General features: G+C 36.7%; 1 protein-coding gene across 3 annotated transcripts in view; it reads right to left on the bottom strand.

Annotated features, from left to right (window-relative positions):
• POLA1 (DNA polymerase alpha 1, catalytic subunit) overlaps positions 1 to 18,092 on the bottom strand; it is a 275,388-nt gene that overhangs the window by 135,568 nt on the left and 121,728 nt on the right. For all 3 annotated transcript variants that reach the window (XM_016121342.2, XM_036227193.1, XM_036227192.1), the window contains 2 exons: positions 6,582 to 6,760; positions 4,766 to 4,897 (listed from right to left, as the gene is read on the bottom strand). In XM_016121342.2, coding sequence (XP_015976828.1) covers positions 4,766 to 4,897; positions 6,582 to 6,760 — 311 coding nt within the window. The remainder of the gene's footprint in view (positions 1 to 4,765; positions 4,898 to 6,581; positions 6,761 to 18,092) is intronic.

Genomic DNA, 18,092 nt, shown 5'->3' with positions numbered 1-18,092 from the left:
GGTCCAAAAGAGGTTTTATAAACATGTGGCTTATGTCACGATTAATATACTAAGAAGCGAAAGAGAAAAATACAGGGAGAGAGCAAGAAGGAATGAGAAGAATAACAGCTAGGCATCATTCACTTTCTTTGCCACCTTATGTAGTTAGAGATCGATTCTTGTATCATGACAATGAGAGGATGTTCATGCAGGATGTGATTTTGCATCATGATAATAATATTTCTGGTCAGTGTCTCTTTGCCTGATACCCGACTAGGGGAGAAATAAATTAAGGGTATGAAGTTGGAGAAAGGCATATACTGAAATTAGTAATCAGTGATAATAAAATATAGAAGAGTGACAAAAGGCTTTATCAATGCTTTCATGACCTTAAAATCCTGTGGAATTTCGTGTCAACCTGAGAAATCTTGTATACTATTAATAAACCTCTGTCCATATGACAGCAGTATAAAAAAAGAACTTAAGGGAAAACCAAGAAAGTATAACCTTAATTTGTTGGTTCCTTTGGTTACTAAATGTTGAAATGCACACACTACTGACACACCAAAGAATAGCTCCTGTCCTCAGAAAGCTTACTTCAGAAAAATTCTGAGATTGTTAAATCAATAGCAAATTTCCAAGGAATTCAACCACCAATTTCTGGTATTAGCAACTAATCAATGGTTATCATATGCGTGGCACTGTCTAGCTGTTCCCTGTAAAAATCACAGTGAAGTGCTCTAAGAAATGCTGCTTTACAAGTGGCTAGAAACATGGCAAGGCTGGTAAGGCATGCATTTTGCCCCGCTGGAACTCTCTAAAACCTGCGTAAGCCATCAATGAGAATTTAGGAGCATATTTTAGTTGACTATCCACCTTTAGAAATGGATGGCTCTTTAAGTATTAAAATGAGGGTTTAATGTACATTATAACTAATAGTACTTGAGATGAAAGTAAATGACCCACTACCCCCCTCCCAGGTACCAAGAGGGGTCAGATTTCCCATTTACAAGCAAGTCTTCAGGACAGGCAGCATCCCAATCTCAGACTCTCTTCTGCAGCTGCTTCATGGACGGCTGAGGGGAACACTTCAAAAATGAACCAGCTAAACAAACTTCCCAGCAGCACTTGACAGAGCTACACCTATTCTTCCCATTTCCAAAGCAGTGGAGAATTAATTACCAGTTCTATGGATCTATTGTAAGTATAATAGACTAAAGAGCTATCACAGACACATTTATTGTAAAAGCACAATCCCAAGAGTGTCTAGTGGAGGGCCAAAACGATTAACACAAATGCTTTGTCAGATCAAAGATAAAACCTGCACCGCCCAATTGAGGAATGAATTAGAACAGTGGGTTATCTTTCAAATTAACCAGGGCAGTTAGTGAGGAAAATTTCATGAAAGTGTAATTCTTAGCCTTTGTGAATCCACACAGCAGGCATTCTGCCAGCTGACAAGATGATGAAATTTTCATGCTTAAAAAAAGCCCTCTTCATTTCCCAATTTAGATTAGCTAGTGTTTCTCTCCCTTTTGTGTGTGTGTGTGCGTGTGTGTGTGTGTGTGTGTGTGTGTATGTGTGTGTGTGTATTTGCTCTTCTGGAGCAGAATTTAAGAAGGGGAACACATATCAATTTTTCACTGTAAAATTCAATTTTTCAAAAACACCCCTAAAAGCTTAGAGATATGGTCTTTAAATTGGCTATTTATGATTCTCTAAATAAATAAATAAATAAATAAATAAATAAATAACAGTTCAATTTTAACTTTGGACAGAGAAACCAACAATGACCAGGGCACAAAATCAACTTTGAATCAGAGCTTTCTGTACTACTTCAAAGTCTTTCAATACGTCATCAAATCTCAAGATAAAGCACTAGAATTATTTTCCTCCTAAAGAAATTAATAGATTACTTAAAATAGTCTGCTTGGTGCTTTTGGTATTTCTACGTATACTGAAATTTAAATGTTCTAGGAAATGAGAATTCAAGAGATATAATCCTTGTTATATGGTTAGAGAGAGAAAAAGCATTTCCTCTCCTATTAAAAGAGCCAGTATTAAAACATTATATGACATTCTCTGATACATAAAATCTTTAATGTTTGTTATTGCACATTTATTCAGTCAGTGCTATTTATTCATGACAGAAAATAACAATATGTGACGTATTTTTTAAAAAGTGATTTAGAAGTACAGTATACGTTGTTACTGCAAACTTTTGTCCCTTTGTTCCTGACAACCCGATTTCTTGGTGATCTAGAACTGTGTTCTTTGGCAGGTTACAGTGTTTGGTCAAGTATCGGACTTCTCCACTGTGTTCCTGAAGCTTCTTTATGGCAATGCCTTCCTTTCTCAATGTACATTATACTTTCCTTGCAGTGATCCTAAGACTAAAATGAAAAAACTACTGAGACTCCTGCTCTCAGTCTACTAACAACTTTTATATCCAGTAGGTAGTATTTTTCAACTTGCAAAATAGGAGGAAACCCCTTTGGTCATTAGCTTCAGAGAACAGTCACTTAATCTCAGTAAAGGCACAGCTTGGAGATATTGTGGGTTCAGTTCCAGACCACCGCAAGAAAGCGAGTATCACAATAAAACAAGTTGTAATCTTTTTGCAGGATGCAGGAGGGTCCAGCTTTAAATTTGTAAATACAAACATACATACACACACACGCACGCATAAATCAGTGAAGTCCAATAAGGTGAAGCGCAATAAAACGAGGTATGTTTGCACTTATTGCCAAATCCTTGTGTCCAGTACACTTGGTGCATTAATCTCCAGCAGGGCCACCTCCACTGTGGAGAGCACACTGAACGAACCGCAATCACTACCACTTGCACAATACAAAAGAAACTCAACGCATGACCCTCTAACTGCAAAAGTTCATTTAAGTCTGGGGTGAGGGGAAAAAAACAATCTACCAATGAAGTAGAACCTAGAGGTGTGTGAGCTTTCTGTACAAAAGCTCTGATCTTGAGAATATTTGAAACATTTGTTCAGCATGGGGCCACGAAAAGAACGAATAATGGATTTCTTTCTCATCTAATTGCACAGAACTAAGATCAGAAAGTAGAGAATTAGGTCCCTAAATTTTAAGGACGGTCATATCAATCTTCAATTTTAAGAGTGACGTCTGGATATTTTAATTAGAAATCCCTTAGGAAAGTCAATTGAGTGGGCAGTAAATATAAGAAAACTGTTCCTTGTGGTTAGGTTAGAGAGATTGGCTAGCAGATAAGACAATCGAAGCAAATGCTACAGAAACCTTGGGTTAAATGTCTAGAGCCATAAAACTAGGTTATTTAGCTTGAAAAATACTCATAAAACCACTACCAACACCACCACAACATGTAGACAATTAGGTTAAAAAGCCATCTTTCAGTTAGGGCATATTTCTAACTATACAGATCATTTTTCTGCCTACTCCCAACATAGTCAAAACAGATTGTCCCTTCTAATAGAAGGAAATAGATGAGTTTCTTCTAGTATTAACATTTTCCATGGTGTAGATTTTGATAGACTAAACACAAAGAGAAAACTCAGAATTCTTCCCAAGTGTCAAGAAGCAGGTTCAACGAGGTCTGTAAATGAGGACCTGAGTAGTTTTGATTTGGGCTCTTCATGCTAAATAAAGGCCTAACATCTCAGGCACTGAACATTTCGTCTACTGTGGAATGTGAACCCACAGATAACCTTTATTCCCATCCAACTGTGCATTAAGTACAGCACAGCATTAGTCACTAAAACGTTTCAGATTTCCCAAAGTGTAGCCACAATTAGTATTTTAAAAATCTTCAGACAAACCTACTGAGGCTTTTTTTTTTTTGACAAATAACAAATGATTCTACTCCAAAATCACAATACTGGAACTCTGTGTTTCCACTCTTCGTCCTAATGATCTAATATTCGATTTTCATTCAATGAGATCCATTGTAAAGCAAATGCTACGTTATATGTTAACTGATACATAAGTGGAAACTATAAAAAGATACTGACCAAAGTCATGGGTCTTACCTAACAGAACCTGAGCATTTTTGGAAATGTCTTGCAAGTAGCTTCTTTAAATAAGTTACGGTGAACTTTCAAGTAATAGAAATTTTGCTCAGATGACCAACTACATAATGAAATACTAAGAAAAATGAGAAATATAGAGATTTTAATTTTTGAAGAGAAAAAAACTCATTCATGTGACGTGTTAAAAACAAAACAAAAACTTTGGGGAAAAAAGCCATCTTTCTAACACAGCTCACTTATTGTTCTGGTATTTTTACTATATGTTTTAAAAATTAGATATTCTCTTTAAAATGCCAGACAAATTGCATTTAAATTTAAAAGATGTTCAGCTTTATTTCTTCAAACAACTAAGCTATGAAATGGTTTCGATTACCACATAAACACAAAGTCTTAGCTAGTGGGCAGTTTATTAACATCACCACACATGATGGCTCTACTCGCCAAAGATAAGCAAAGTTGATTTTCCCTCCTCTGTCCAGACATCTGAGTGACCATTTACTTTAGTCTTATCTAGGTAACAATAAACTAAAACATTTCCCAATTATATTATCATTTTTCCTTAAAAGCAAAAATTTCACTATTTAAAACAGTCCTCAGTAATAAAACAGATGTAATGCCCAATAGAAAATCAAATCATTTTCCTCCCAAGTCATTTCAAAATTTTAGTTTCATAAAAAAACAATAATACGAAACCACATTCTTTTGAAACAAGTACCAAACCTAAACACATTGTGCATGTAAAAAAGACTCATTATGGATACTTACTTGGTAGTATTTTTTAATGTAACGTCTAATGTCCAAGATCAATTTATTGTTCAGCTGTACCATAAAGTTCAGAGGTGAAGCCTTACAGTCGATGTTACTGCAACGAAACAAGCTGAGCTCCATATCATTTCCCTACAGAAGCCAAGACAGACAAGTACACAGAAAGTTACAAAAGGCTAATCTTACTGTCCCAGTGTACAGTATTCTTAATTCATTTTATCGGTGAGTTTTTAAGCCTATTTTCTCAACTGCTTTCCTCCCAAAGATCTCCTTGGTCACACATACCTTCCTCTCATTTGCCACCATCATAATGGAGTATGAAGTCAAAGGGAAAATCCTAAAATCACTTTTTTTAAACATTCAATACATGATAGACTCTATAGATAAATTAATTTTTCTGGTGAAAATACCAGTGAAGTCACATTGTTGGAAATAAGCATCCTTTCTAGACATATTAATCAAAAATTTTAAATTTGTGCTTATTCTGAACTTGGGTAAATGCTGACATTAGTTTGCTTTCATAGTGTCAACTTAATTTTAAGAATAAAGCCTAAAAATTAAATGTTAGTGTTATACCACAAAGCGATCACTCATTGTCAGCTTAGCAAATCTAAAGTTTCTATAATCCGCCCCCCCCCTTTGCATTGTATTTGGGGGAGGGGAGGCAGGAGTAGATATTTGAAAGAATTAATTATTAGTAGTTGGAGAAAACATCCTGTTTTGTTTTGTTTTAAACAAAGACAAAGCAAATATAATATATAGGAAAACTGTTGGGGTTTCTGGAGCATTTGTTTTCCTTCTTGATACTTAAACATCTTGGTTTCCTGCTCCAATCTGGTACATAACCCTACCCGCCACGCTAAGCAATTCCAGGTGGAAGAGATTTCAGAGCTTGACATCGGCTCTTCCACAGTTAGCCCATCTGCAAGTCGTCAAGCCTCCATGCAATTAACTATCTTATTTACAGCTGTAATGAAGCAAAACTCAAGGATTTAGCAAGTATTGCTGATCTGTGTCTGCCTCTTCCTTGCACTTGCTTCCAAAGACCGCTTTGTTTTGATTCAAAAAAATGCAAAACATCTGCTGTTTGTCCAAATTAACTTAAAATAATTACTTTTAATTTAGATAAAGGATGTATTTTCTTTCAGTTTCAAGGTTTTACACGGTTCTGCTGCCTACTCATTTGCCAATGGCTAGTACATGAATAATACTACAGTGGAATCAAGTAAACTGGCCAGGTTTCAAGTTCTGAACCAAGGTCAATGATACATTTTTTGGCAGTACTTCTTGAAAGGAATGTCTCTCTGTGACTTTTTTTAATGTCTGACATGAAAAGACAGCAGAAAAGATAATCAGAGTACCTTTGTCAAAAAGGAGGCAAGTGGGATGTGTAAAGATAAACAAAAACTTTTCAAAAACACTTAGTTCCCATTAACTTGATTTAAGATAAAGAAAAATATTGCTCTAAGTCTTAATAAATTGGGTTGGGAGTAGGGAAATACAGGTTACTAATTTAGGAATTACAATAAAAATACTTTAAGATAATTTAGATATTTTAAGAGATTCCATTTAAAAACCAAGGCCAAGTACTCTAGGAAGCCAAAAACAATATTCAAGCACATTCTATTAAGAGTTTTCAAGCAAGAAATAAAGGAAGTTGTGAAGGCAGAATTCAGAGGATGCTCAAATTCTTTAAACACACAAAAGCAATATGTATGCTTTTCTTTCCCTTTTATACATACAGTGAGGAGAAAAGGCCTTTATAGTAGTAGTTGGCTTACAAAATGTAAAAAGGAAACAAAAAGAAACAACTAACCGAACACTCAAAAACACTATCATAAATATTCTCAATTCCACACGCAGGGCATGGACATTTGAATCTTTCACAGTCCCTGTATTTCTCTTCATCAGTGAGCTGTGCTGGGCCACCAAGTAGAGCATCATTCTCTTCATCTTTATGACAGTAATGAACTCGAAATTGGGTGGGGTCAAGTCCTGTTAATATAAAAGAAAAAACAAATTCAGAAAGGTACAATTATTTGAATTCCCTTATCCAAAAAATACCGCAAAGAAAACTCACAAAAGAATGATTTTAAATCAACACACACACACACACACACACACACACACACACACGAGCACTTGAACTCAAGATAGAGGCTCATATCACATGGATAAATGGCTTCTCTTTTTATAAGAGATTATAAATAAAACAAGTAAATGACATTATAATAACGCAGAAATATGCCAGTGGACATTTGGGTTTGGAAGAAACTATTTTCTTAAAATTATGGTGAAAATCTCCAATAAATATGCACTGTTATTAAGAAAATCTCTTAAAATCAAAGTTATCACTATTAAAACTGAAAATAGAGAATAAAAATCCCATTAAAGAAAACAAGTTCATTGCTATTATTACAACTCCTTCAAGTGCAGACACAACTGCTAAGCCTTATTTCAATGCAGTGGTCGATTTCATCTTGGCTCAGTAGTTAACAGCATGTAGGTTGCAATCTAATTCAGTGGTTAAAATTCAGTAGCAGCATCTAAGACAAAACGTGGCATGGTTTGTCGGTGTTCTGGATTCAGAAATTTGAAATATGTGCAAAAAAAATGAATCTACAGATTCTATAGGCCAAAATGTCCCCATCAATCCTGACACCAAACATATATAATCTTCCATGTTTCGATCAAAACAACACAAGAAATTAATTGATCATAGTTTATGCTATCTTGTTCCCCAAAACTATTTGAGAAAAAAAACATTTTAAGGTCAATCAATTTAATTTATCCTTGGTCAAAGCATATCTGTCAAAATCCACTATTTGAATTTATACTTAAAGATAATTATTCTGCACTATATCTTATAATATTTTCTTAAAAGTATCCCTTTTAAGGATAGCATTCCCTAAGAATTCTAAGCTATTTAGAAATCTAAGGAAAGCTATCTTCTTTATTTTAGTATAAAGGTAAATAAGTAATATAAAATAGTCACTGAGCAAAAAGTTCAAATACCAACAATATCTAAAAATTGTTTTGATTCTATTGATAGTTGCATAGGTAGATAATCTAACAGATATATTCAGTGACAAGACCCTACATCCTCTTTGGTCAACTGTCAAGTGAAATCTAGTAATTACAAAAGACTTGAGGCTGACTGACCCAGTGTGGAAAGGCGCTGAATAAAGAATAAGATTGAGACTTTGAGTCTCAGTTGCTCATCTGCAAAATGGATGTGGTACCACTTACCATGCACTTTTGAAGTTTAAATCAGATATTAAAGGACAAACTGTTTTCAGTAGTGCCTATGACGTGGTAAACACTTGATATGTCATATGAACGAAAAAATAAAATAGTGGATGAACGTCATTTAAATCAGATGATATTCATTCAAGATTACGCATTTGGAAAAATAAGTGAAACACATGTTAATGCTGTATAACAAGTTAATAGCTGCTCTTTGTAGGAATTAATCGAAGTGAATATTTCCTAACATGACAGTGTATAATAAAAACAAAGAATGCACATTCAAAACAACTCGAAAAATCATTCTAGGTGACATAAATTACTATAACATAGGTCACTTGGCCCCAAGACTCAATATGTACTTTTATTTTACAAGTTACCTATCTCCTGAGAGAAACAGCACATTAGAGAAGTGTGTGGGAATCTATGTGCTCTCGCTGAAAGACCAGAACGGGCAGAAGAACTGAGACCATGCCTGTGAATGATGCCATTTCTTTTCTGTAGTGAAGGCTAACTGTTGCAAATTTCTTAAACTCTACTTGCGAATCCAACTATATTCACATAATGTCTTGCTTTATTTGCAATCATGATAAAATAGCTTCACCGTTTTCTCGGATGACATCATTATTCATCAATTTCTCAGACGGTTACTATTCGAAAAGTAAGGAAGAAGAAAAATAATAAGCAAGAAGTTTTCTAAAAGGCGAGCTTCTTTCACAATCCAAAAATCAAGGAACAAAACAATACTGGCTTTGCACATATACAAAACCAGCCGGGCTGTGACAGGGAAGCAATGAAAGATCTTTCCAGGCTTCCCAACCAGCCACAGCCTCCTTAGTGTATCTCAGGCCTGGGGCAGGCTGCCTGTTGAGTAAACCAAAACTGGACATGGGCTACCTTGCTACTTATGTAGAAAAGTCCAACAAGTGACGAAAAGTTAGAAAAAAATATCAGGCCTTGTGAAACATCTCCTACATTAGATGTCCATTTCCACAAACAACCCTTATCTGCCCATGGAAATAACAAAGCCAACTGGCCTAGCTAATTACTTCAGATTTATTCTCAAGCTGAATTTTCTTCAAAAGAGGGGACTTCATCTCAGCATTCTTGGTCATAAGTCAATGTTAATTTTTTTAAATATAAAGGGAGAAGACACTGTAATTACCTTAAAATATTAGGTATATAATGATCCTTGTACAAGTTTCTTGGATATAAAAATGTCATAAAAAGTGATTTTCTTGGGAGGACAATTATAAGTTCAATAGGCAAATCACAGAGGGCTAAATTAAATCTTTTCAAGAAAACATATAATGTCATGTTAAAAAATAAGGATCACTGCGCCAGCATCTTTCTTTTAAAGGTCAAACTCCAAGCTTAAAGAAGCCCTCAACTCATTCAACATATAAATCAATCTTTCCAAATCTTCATGAAATTGGCAATAAGCAGCTTATTTCGAAGTTTGGAGAGACTTAAAAGTTTTCCTGCTTATACAGAACTCATTAAGCTGGAGTGAAACAGGAAAAAAGTATCTGGTGCTGCCACCTAGAGGTAGATTCTGAATTTTTAAATGTGCCCAATAGAGGGGCTACATAGAACTCTATTTGTAATTACTGTCTCTTCAAAATTAAATGCTTTGTCAGAATAATAAAGCAAAAGCTTTATGATCACAGTTGGCATACGTGCATCTACGCTGCATAATCGATATTAAAATGCTCATCATACAGTAAGTAATCCTATTACTATTTGAGCAAGAGATGCAAAACTGAATTCCAAATTCCTTCTCTCTTCTACTGAGAGCTTTCTCTGAATAACTAGCTTAAAGAAACACACTTTATGCCCCATTTGAGAAAAGGAACTTCCACTTCTACTATACTAGCTTTGGACAGGTGACTTCGATCATTTGGCCTGACACAGAATAAAAGAAGGAGCAGCCTGCTTGGCCTTGGCACCAGTTCCCTCAGGGGAGCAGCAGCTGTGGTTTTCCTTACAAAAAGCAGAAATGATGTGTGCTTTAATTCAATCCTGTCACTTGTAGTCATCTAGTCACATCATTTTTTCTTGTGGGGGGGGCATGGTGGGATGGTGGAATGAAATTTAAATCCTGTCATTTATAATTAGAAAATTTATAGGCTCTCACATTATTTTGGCAACAGGATCAAAGCTCTCATATTTCAAGAAGTATTTATAGAAAGTAACATCATAGGCATTGGGGTAGAGGAGTTCAGTGGTATTGTTTTTTACTTACGATCACCACATTCTTATTGCACACATCTCCAAAGTGACATTTAGCACAAAATCATTTTTCCTACCATTGTATTTTCTAGTCATTGTAAACTACCTGTTTTTAGAATGTTCACCTGCTCCCATTCCCAAGGAGTATTTACACTGTTTGAAACTCAAGTTCCAAATACGGCTGAGAGAGAATGGCTAATACATTTGACCAAATAATTTTCTTCCTCCAAAAAACAAGGTCTCTATTAGTGTGACTGCGAATAACTGCAGTAAAGCCAATTATATAAGTTCACACAAGTGGGGAAGAGGGAAAAATCCATATGAATGAAACCCCAAGTGAGTAAAGTAACTGGTATTCCCAAGCAGTTGTTTGTAATATGACTCACTTAAACTACTAGAGAAGCTAATTAATTAAATCCTAGTGTGAATTTTTTTTCCAGAAATTTATTTTAGGAAATAAATCATTTATCTTTTGCACAAAGCCAGGCATTCAGATATCTGGATTTCCTAGAGAACAATATTCACACCGAAAATGTAGTATGATTAAAAAAAAAAACAAATTTTTAAAAGGTGAATGCCATATCCATAAAAAGCCTTGTACAAGAATGTTCTAGCAGCTTTATTCATAATAACCAGAAACTGGAAACAATCCAGATGTCCATCAACATGAGAATGAATAACTAGATATAATCTACCATGGAATACTACTCAGCAATGAAAGGAATGAATACTGATAGATGCAAAAAGATGAATGAATCTCAAAAATGTACTAAGTGAAAAGCTGAACACAAAGAGTATGTAGCGTAGAAAATCATTTATATAAAATTCTAAAATAGGCAAAACTAATTTATGGTCATAGAAATCAGATGAGTGGCTGCTTTTGTGAGGGGGAGGGTAGTCACTAGAAAGGGGTACAAGGGAACTCTCTAGGTGATGGAAATGTTCTGTGTCTTGATAAACTGACTGTATGGTACTCAAGATGGTAGCATTTCATGGTATGTAAATTATACTTAAATAAAAAGCATGGCAAATAAGATGTCTGTGATGCATATTTCTAATGGATTCATTTAGAATATATAAGGAATGCCTGCAAGTCAATAAGAAAAAGACAACCCAAGAGAAAAGAAGAAACAGACATGAACCGGCACCTCACAAAAGGAAGTATTCGAATGGCCAATAAGCATGTAACAGGTACTCACCATTATTAGTTATCAAAGAAATGCGAATTAAATCCACAACATTATGATGCTACAGAAGATGAAAAAGAAAGAAAACACCGGATGCTGGTAAGAATATGGTGCACTCATACACACACTGCTACTAGGGGGTGTAAATCAGTAGAATCACTTTGGAAAATTGGTAGTCTCTGAAATATACAAGTCTCCTATGACCTGGCAATTCTCCTCCTAAGTATGTACCCAACATAAACAAATGCAATTGTTCCACAGAACTCATGGGCAAGAATGCTCAAAACAGCACTATTCATAATTGCCCCAACGTGGAAAAAACCCATAGGTTTTACATACAGTGTGGGATATTCACATGGTGAAATACTACACAGAAATGAAGTACAACCATTCGGACCAATCTCACAAACACACTGAACGAAAGTAGCCAGACACAAAGACTGAAGACAAAACTTTGTGTAACATCAAAAAATAAGAAAACCTCATCTATGACATCAGAAGACATGATAGTAATTTTCTGGTTGGGGGTAAAGGATAGTTTCTAGGAGACACTGGTACGTGTTTACGTTGTGAAAATCCATCAAGCTATTCAGTTAGGTTTTTTGTACTTTTCTGCATGTATGCTATGCAAGAAAATTCGCATTGGAAAAGTTGCAAAGTGAGTACTGAACATTTCCTACAATACACCTATGAGTTTGTTTAAAAACGTGTTATATTCCAACCAGACATTATGTACCTCCTCGCTAATGCCACGAGCCAGGAAGTAGTATTAGGGAAAACTGAAATAAATTATTTTAAAAATAAAATAAGTCTTTAGAGCTAACTACCACTTTACAGTAAATACGGGGGACAGAGGAACATGTTAAAGGATACCACTGGGATGCAATCTACAAATTTCAGAATAAGGCAAATTCTATAATAAAAAAAAAACCATTATCTTTAACAAATACATCAGACAGATGAGAAAAAGATAGAGGAGATGAACTCTCACATGGACCCTGACTGGATTCCAATTCGAAGAGTTTTTTCTTAAGAAGTGCATTCATAGTATGACCAGGGAAATATGAACACTTATTAGACATTTGATGAAATGAAGGAATTGTAGGGTTTTTTCCCCTAGTGATGGTAATACTGTAGCTATTGAAAAGGGGGAATCCTTGTCTTATAGAAATGCAAAATTAAATATTTACGGATAAAATATGATCTCTACGATTCACTTCAAAATAACCAGAGGAGGTGGAGAAACAGAATAAGATTAGCCACAGGTGCAGACTGTGGAAGCTGAGTGTTGAGCACACGGGGGCTTCTTATGCAATTCTCTCTACTATTGTTCATGTTCAGAATTTTCCATAATAAAACATTTAAAACTACTCTAGATCCAACTTAATGATTATACGTAGCAGACAACTCAAACTGCCTTTCGTACCAATAATAAATGTCTCCATAAGACAAATGGAAGACTTCTGAGCATTTTAAAAGAAGTATGATCCAAACCTCTGGGTTAAATAAACTTCCAAAGTTTTTGTCGTCCTATAGAAGATAATGTCCAAAATCTTGGAAGAAAAAAAAAATCCTGACGGGCAGCATTTCCATGACCTCACTCGACTATTTTTCACATCCTTCATGATGGCTCTGAATGTAAATTTGAACTTAGTGAGATGTGTACTTCTTGGCAGGAAAAAACTTCAGAAGTGTCTTCTTTCTTATTTTTAAATCTGATCAAAGATAGTAACTTTATGTTGAAAATTATTTGGAAAATAAAATACCAGACCAAAAACTGCTTCTCTTACAACAAAGCCCTCTTTTCTCTAGCTATGTTGGTAGATATGGACAGCTGGGCTGAAGGTCCCTAAATACCACCTTTTTAGAAGTGAGTTAGTATTTAACCATTTTTCTTTCTTCTGATTTCATAAAAACGATCTTAATTTTATTCCTAAAATAAAAATGTGAAGATTTTTCCAGGAAAGAACTTATAATTCACCACTTTCAGCCTTTCCCATCTTATTCACACATATATTTATTATCACTTAAGCATCTATGTATGATACTGTATTCAACTGTTTTCATTCATTCTGTCTTACTCATTTTTCTACAGGTTACATAATCTTCATGAGTGTCATTTTGTTGTACTTAATTAAAACAACGTATCTTTTAAAAACCCAATCTATATAGTTAATAATACAGTGCCGTGTGCTTAAAAGTTGCTGAGATTAGATCTTAACCATTCTCACCACAAAAAAAGACTCAACTATGTTTACGTGAGATGATGGATGTGTTATCTTGGTCATCATTCTACAATGTATATGGATAGTAAATTATCACATTGTACACTTTAAATTTGTACAATTATATACTTGTCAATTATTCCTCAATAAAGTTAAAAAACTTTTTAATTGATCTAACCGAAATAATTCAAGAAATTCTCATTTACTTTGGAATCCCCAAGTGTTACAAAGTAGGAGTTAGGAAATTATTAGACCAAGTGATTATTCTAAACATGCTCTAATTTGGTTCCAAGTTCTCAGTTCACTGAGGTCTCTACCTGAATTAGGTGAGAAGTGTCACTGCGGGCCCTCAGCGTTGTGGGCTAGTGAGATAGAAAGACATCATGTGCTACCCTTGCAGGGACTGAGGCGCAAAGCTTTGCAACTGATGCCCTTACCCTTTAAAAGGCTCTCTGAATTCCCTAATGTGTTGAGTGGCTGAGATGGCATGGGTTACCACCACGAAGGTGGGCTGCCATTCATCGATGGGCCAGAAGAATTGGTGACAGGTGGTTAAAGGCAACTACTGCCAACTCCACACTGGCCTCTCCACAGCGCTTTCCCATAGTGCGTCAAATGCTTCCACTTCTATATACTCCTCCCCAGTAGCCCCAGCTAAAGTGGTCTCTGCTCCCCTGCAACATCAATGGCTCTTTATTTTATGTCTTTTAGGATGTACCCTGTGCTGTCCGCTAGACTTCCCCACCAGAGTGAAATCAACTAAGTGGACTGGGCTGTACTGGAAGAAATGAACCCTAGCTGACTCAACTCTGTATCCCTCACGGCACCCATTAAGATGCAGAGCAGGTCTTCAACACCCATCCGTTCAATGAATGCAAAAGCAATGAATCCGGGGAGCATTTGGTGTGATCTTACTTTTTAAATTTTATTATTAATTATTCTATATAAAATATTAAAGGGTTGGAAATGACGGTCATATATGGCATTCTTCTAAAAACTTACTCATAAGGCAAAAGTCTTGATTGATAAATACCTGAGCCACCTGCTGGTAACATCATTTTACTCCCGACCACCTGTATTTCATTCCACCTCCCATCTTTTGCAGGTGTATCCTCCCTAGCCTGTCGAAGGTACCCCAAATGGTGTTTGGCCCACGGCTGCACTAATTTCTTACATGCTGTTGAATTCTGTCTATTGAGGAAAAACTACCTAGTATAATGTGAGTGGTATAGCCATTTTTTAAAAGGGGAATTTTTCCTTTCTAATTTAACTCAGGAATGCACTGGGTTAAAGTGTGTCCTGTCTTGTTTTAAGGGCTACTTTCAGAAATTAAACTTTGAATTCTCACATTCTTCAAACATCAGTAATTTCTCAGGACCAATGAGAAAACTGCCCACATAGATAAATGCCTAAAATTTTATCACCGACCATGAAGAAATGTACTTGACAGCTATTGTACAAATCATCGCTCATTGGAGTAAAGATATTACATAATTCTAAGTATTGTTATACATGAAACATAGATTTATTAAAATGAACTTTAGACTATTCTTATCACTTGCCTGTTTAGACTATTCTCATCACTTGCCTGTTTTGCTAGGCACAGAAGACTCTTTGGATGTTGGCGCACACTGTGAATATTTCATCCACAGAATATAGAGAGCTTTCATTAGAACAAGAGAGAGAAAAACCTATAGTCTGGAGAACAAAAGCTAAGAGTTCCAAGTTTTAGTGGCCATGTTTCCCATAGGGCTATTGTATAGAAGAGTAATACTATATTTTTTTCTATTCACAGACGGAAAAGAGTAAAATTTTGCTTTATTTAAGCCCAATAGCAATAATCTTGCATGGGTTTCAGAAAAATGATACACATTTTACTGTGGGATAATGAGGACTATTAGTTATTAGAGAGAACAAATCATTCTCCTTCAATTCAACAGACTTATTCATTCACTCGTTTAATAGACTATCCTCTCTCCTTCTCACTAAAATCGCCTTCCCCTACAGAACACCTGGCCATGCAACATGCCACCAGACAAGACTTCAGGAGGTATCTTGATGGGGAGAAATAGAGAATTTCCAAAGTGAAGCCACAGGATAAAACCAACACTTGATGCTTGCCTTTCATTTCAAGGAAAGCAGTATAAAAGCAATAGAAAAAGAAAAAGGTAGTGGAAAAATATAGTTGGTCTCCACAAAAGAGTCTTAAAAATAAAAAATCATGAACTTAATAATTTTCCTAAATGAAATTATGCCATTATTCCTGATTTCTTTGTACTAACTAAAAGGACAAAGTATCAAACTTCCCTAAAGTTTCAACACTATAATACATTTCATTAATCAAAGATAAAAACTACATTAAAAGCAAGAGAATTATTTTATGTCTGTGATTAGGCAGTTGGAGGGCTTGTATTTTATGTATACATTTGTACACTTCAACTTATTTAACAGTGTCAGTTCACTAACTGCAGTTTTTTTATATAAAGAAAACAGATTTAGAATTTTAAAAACAAATTACAGTAATTTTATGCCTACAGCCTGCACCTCTTAGAAACTATGTACCCCCTAACACGCCCCTCACTTTCCCACTTCTTCCCCATCTCCCCCCTCTTCCTCTCTGAAACCGCAGTCTAAGTGAGAATTGAAAACAGGGGCCTCGAATCCCCTAGTGAAGAACCGCCACCCTAATTTTTCACTTGGGGTGGAGGAAGAAAGGAGGCAGGCCGAAATGCAGCTACTGAATAAGGCAGGGGGCGAATGCCTGCAAAGATGTGCCGGGCAAACTTCGATGTTTTCTACAGATCCTCACGGCGACTGCCACTGGCTGTCCTGCACTTCATTAACATGGCACCTTCTATGAGGAATGAGGGGAAGGCAAAGGACTATGCGACTTAGTACTACTGAAGGTAGACAATGGATAGCATTGGTGATGGCAGGGGCTGCCGTGGGAGAACAGGACAAGTGGGGTGGGGAGGGGAACCGCACAATAATGACAACCTCACAGGCCCTTAGTATAATGACTGCCGTCAAATGGCAGAAGAAAAAAATGAGAAAAATATAAAAAGGGGGAACAACAGCAGCTCCTTCAGGGCTGAGGACACAGGACCTTCTGGTAGCTCTAACTGGCTACCTGGCACCGAGAAGTGACTGCCCAGAAGAGGCTGTCCATACAGTTGGGGCTGCACCTAGAGATTTCAGGTGATGAGCTAGGAGAGACGGGGACATGGCAGGACCGTGCACAAGCACAGCGGGTTCCCACTGCAGACTGAGATCGGTCAGTAATAAGATGAACCCTCTGAAGATGGGACCCACTACGCTGACCGGTTTTGAAAATGATTTGTAAAATCTGGAGTCCTAAGACAGCCTATAATCATAAGGCTGCTGCAATTAGGATAGTCTGTCTTTAAGCAAGTCGAAACCTGCCCACGACTTAACTTATATTTTTTTAAAATGGTCTTAAAGAGGACCCTGGAACCAACAAAATCAGTATGGTCCCCTCTTGGTAATACTGGTCTTGAGCTATCTGAGCGGGCACTGGCTACCCACTGGGCAGGCTGCAGCACCCTTTAGAGCTCTTTTGCTGAAATACAAGTCTCCGTACTCATCGGGTAACTGTCATCCACAGGGCGGGCATGTTACATTTATCCCTCCTCAGCTCCAGAAAGTCCAAAACCAAAGAAGGAAAGGGTCATGGTTAGCCTTTAGACTAGGTTCTCGATGATACAAATGGAAAAACTGGGAGATCTAAACAAAAAAATAATCTTGCTCAGGGGTTTTCATTGGGGAGGGGTGGGGCTCACAGTGGGGAGAGAAGCTCCCTTGCCTTCACATCCATGCCATCGCACTTCCGGTTGAGGATACCTGTCATCACCTCTCAGAGCTGGGGGGGGGGGGGGGGGGTAGGGGGGTAGTACAGTTCAGCACAGTGGTTAAGAGCACAAGCTTGGGAGTCACACAGAGCTGGGTCCCAGTCCAGTCACAGCCAGTCACTTACGACAAGACCAGATTAGTTACTCCTGTAAGCCTCAGCTTCCTTCTCTGTAAAATGGAACGAATACACAATACCCTCACGAGGCTGTTGCGAGGATTAAATGAGAAACATTTGACGAGTACTTATGGCATCCAGAAGAACAAGCACTCAACACAGAGGAGAGAAAAGAAAGCAAAAAAATACTGTGCACTTACACTCCCACCTCCCAGCTGAGGATTTATAAATATCATCAAATACAACTCAACTTTGAGAATATATTATATGATGATTTGGGTAGCAGAATTTTATCTTCCTAATTATGTTTTGCTTAGGCAAATGGCAAAAATGAGCTTCCACTTCCAGAACAGACGCTGATGGGAAAGTGGAAACGGGGCTGGCAGGAGGAGCGCAGACACACACTCAGCAGGGGCAGGATGGAAAGTATGTGACTTGATAATTCATCCGTC

The sequence above is a fragment of the Rousettus aegyptiacus genome, unplaced genomic scaffold (genome assembly GCF_014176215.1).
Source record: "Rousettus aegyptiacus isolate mRouAeg1 unplaced genomic scaffold, mRouAeg1.p scaffold_m13_p_9, whole genome shotgun sequence".
Classification (NCBI taxonomy): Eukaryota; Metazoa; Chordata; class Mammalia; order Chiroptera; family Pteropodidae; genus Rousettus; species Rousettus aegyptiacus.
The sequence above is the reverse complement of the archived record's forward strand: the minus strand, read 5'-3'. Positions and strand labels throughout refer to the sequence as shown.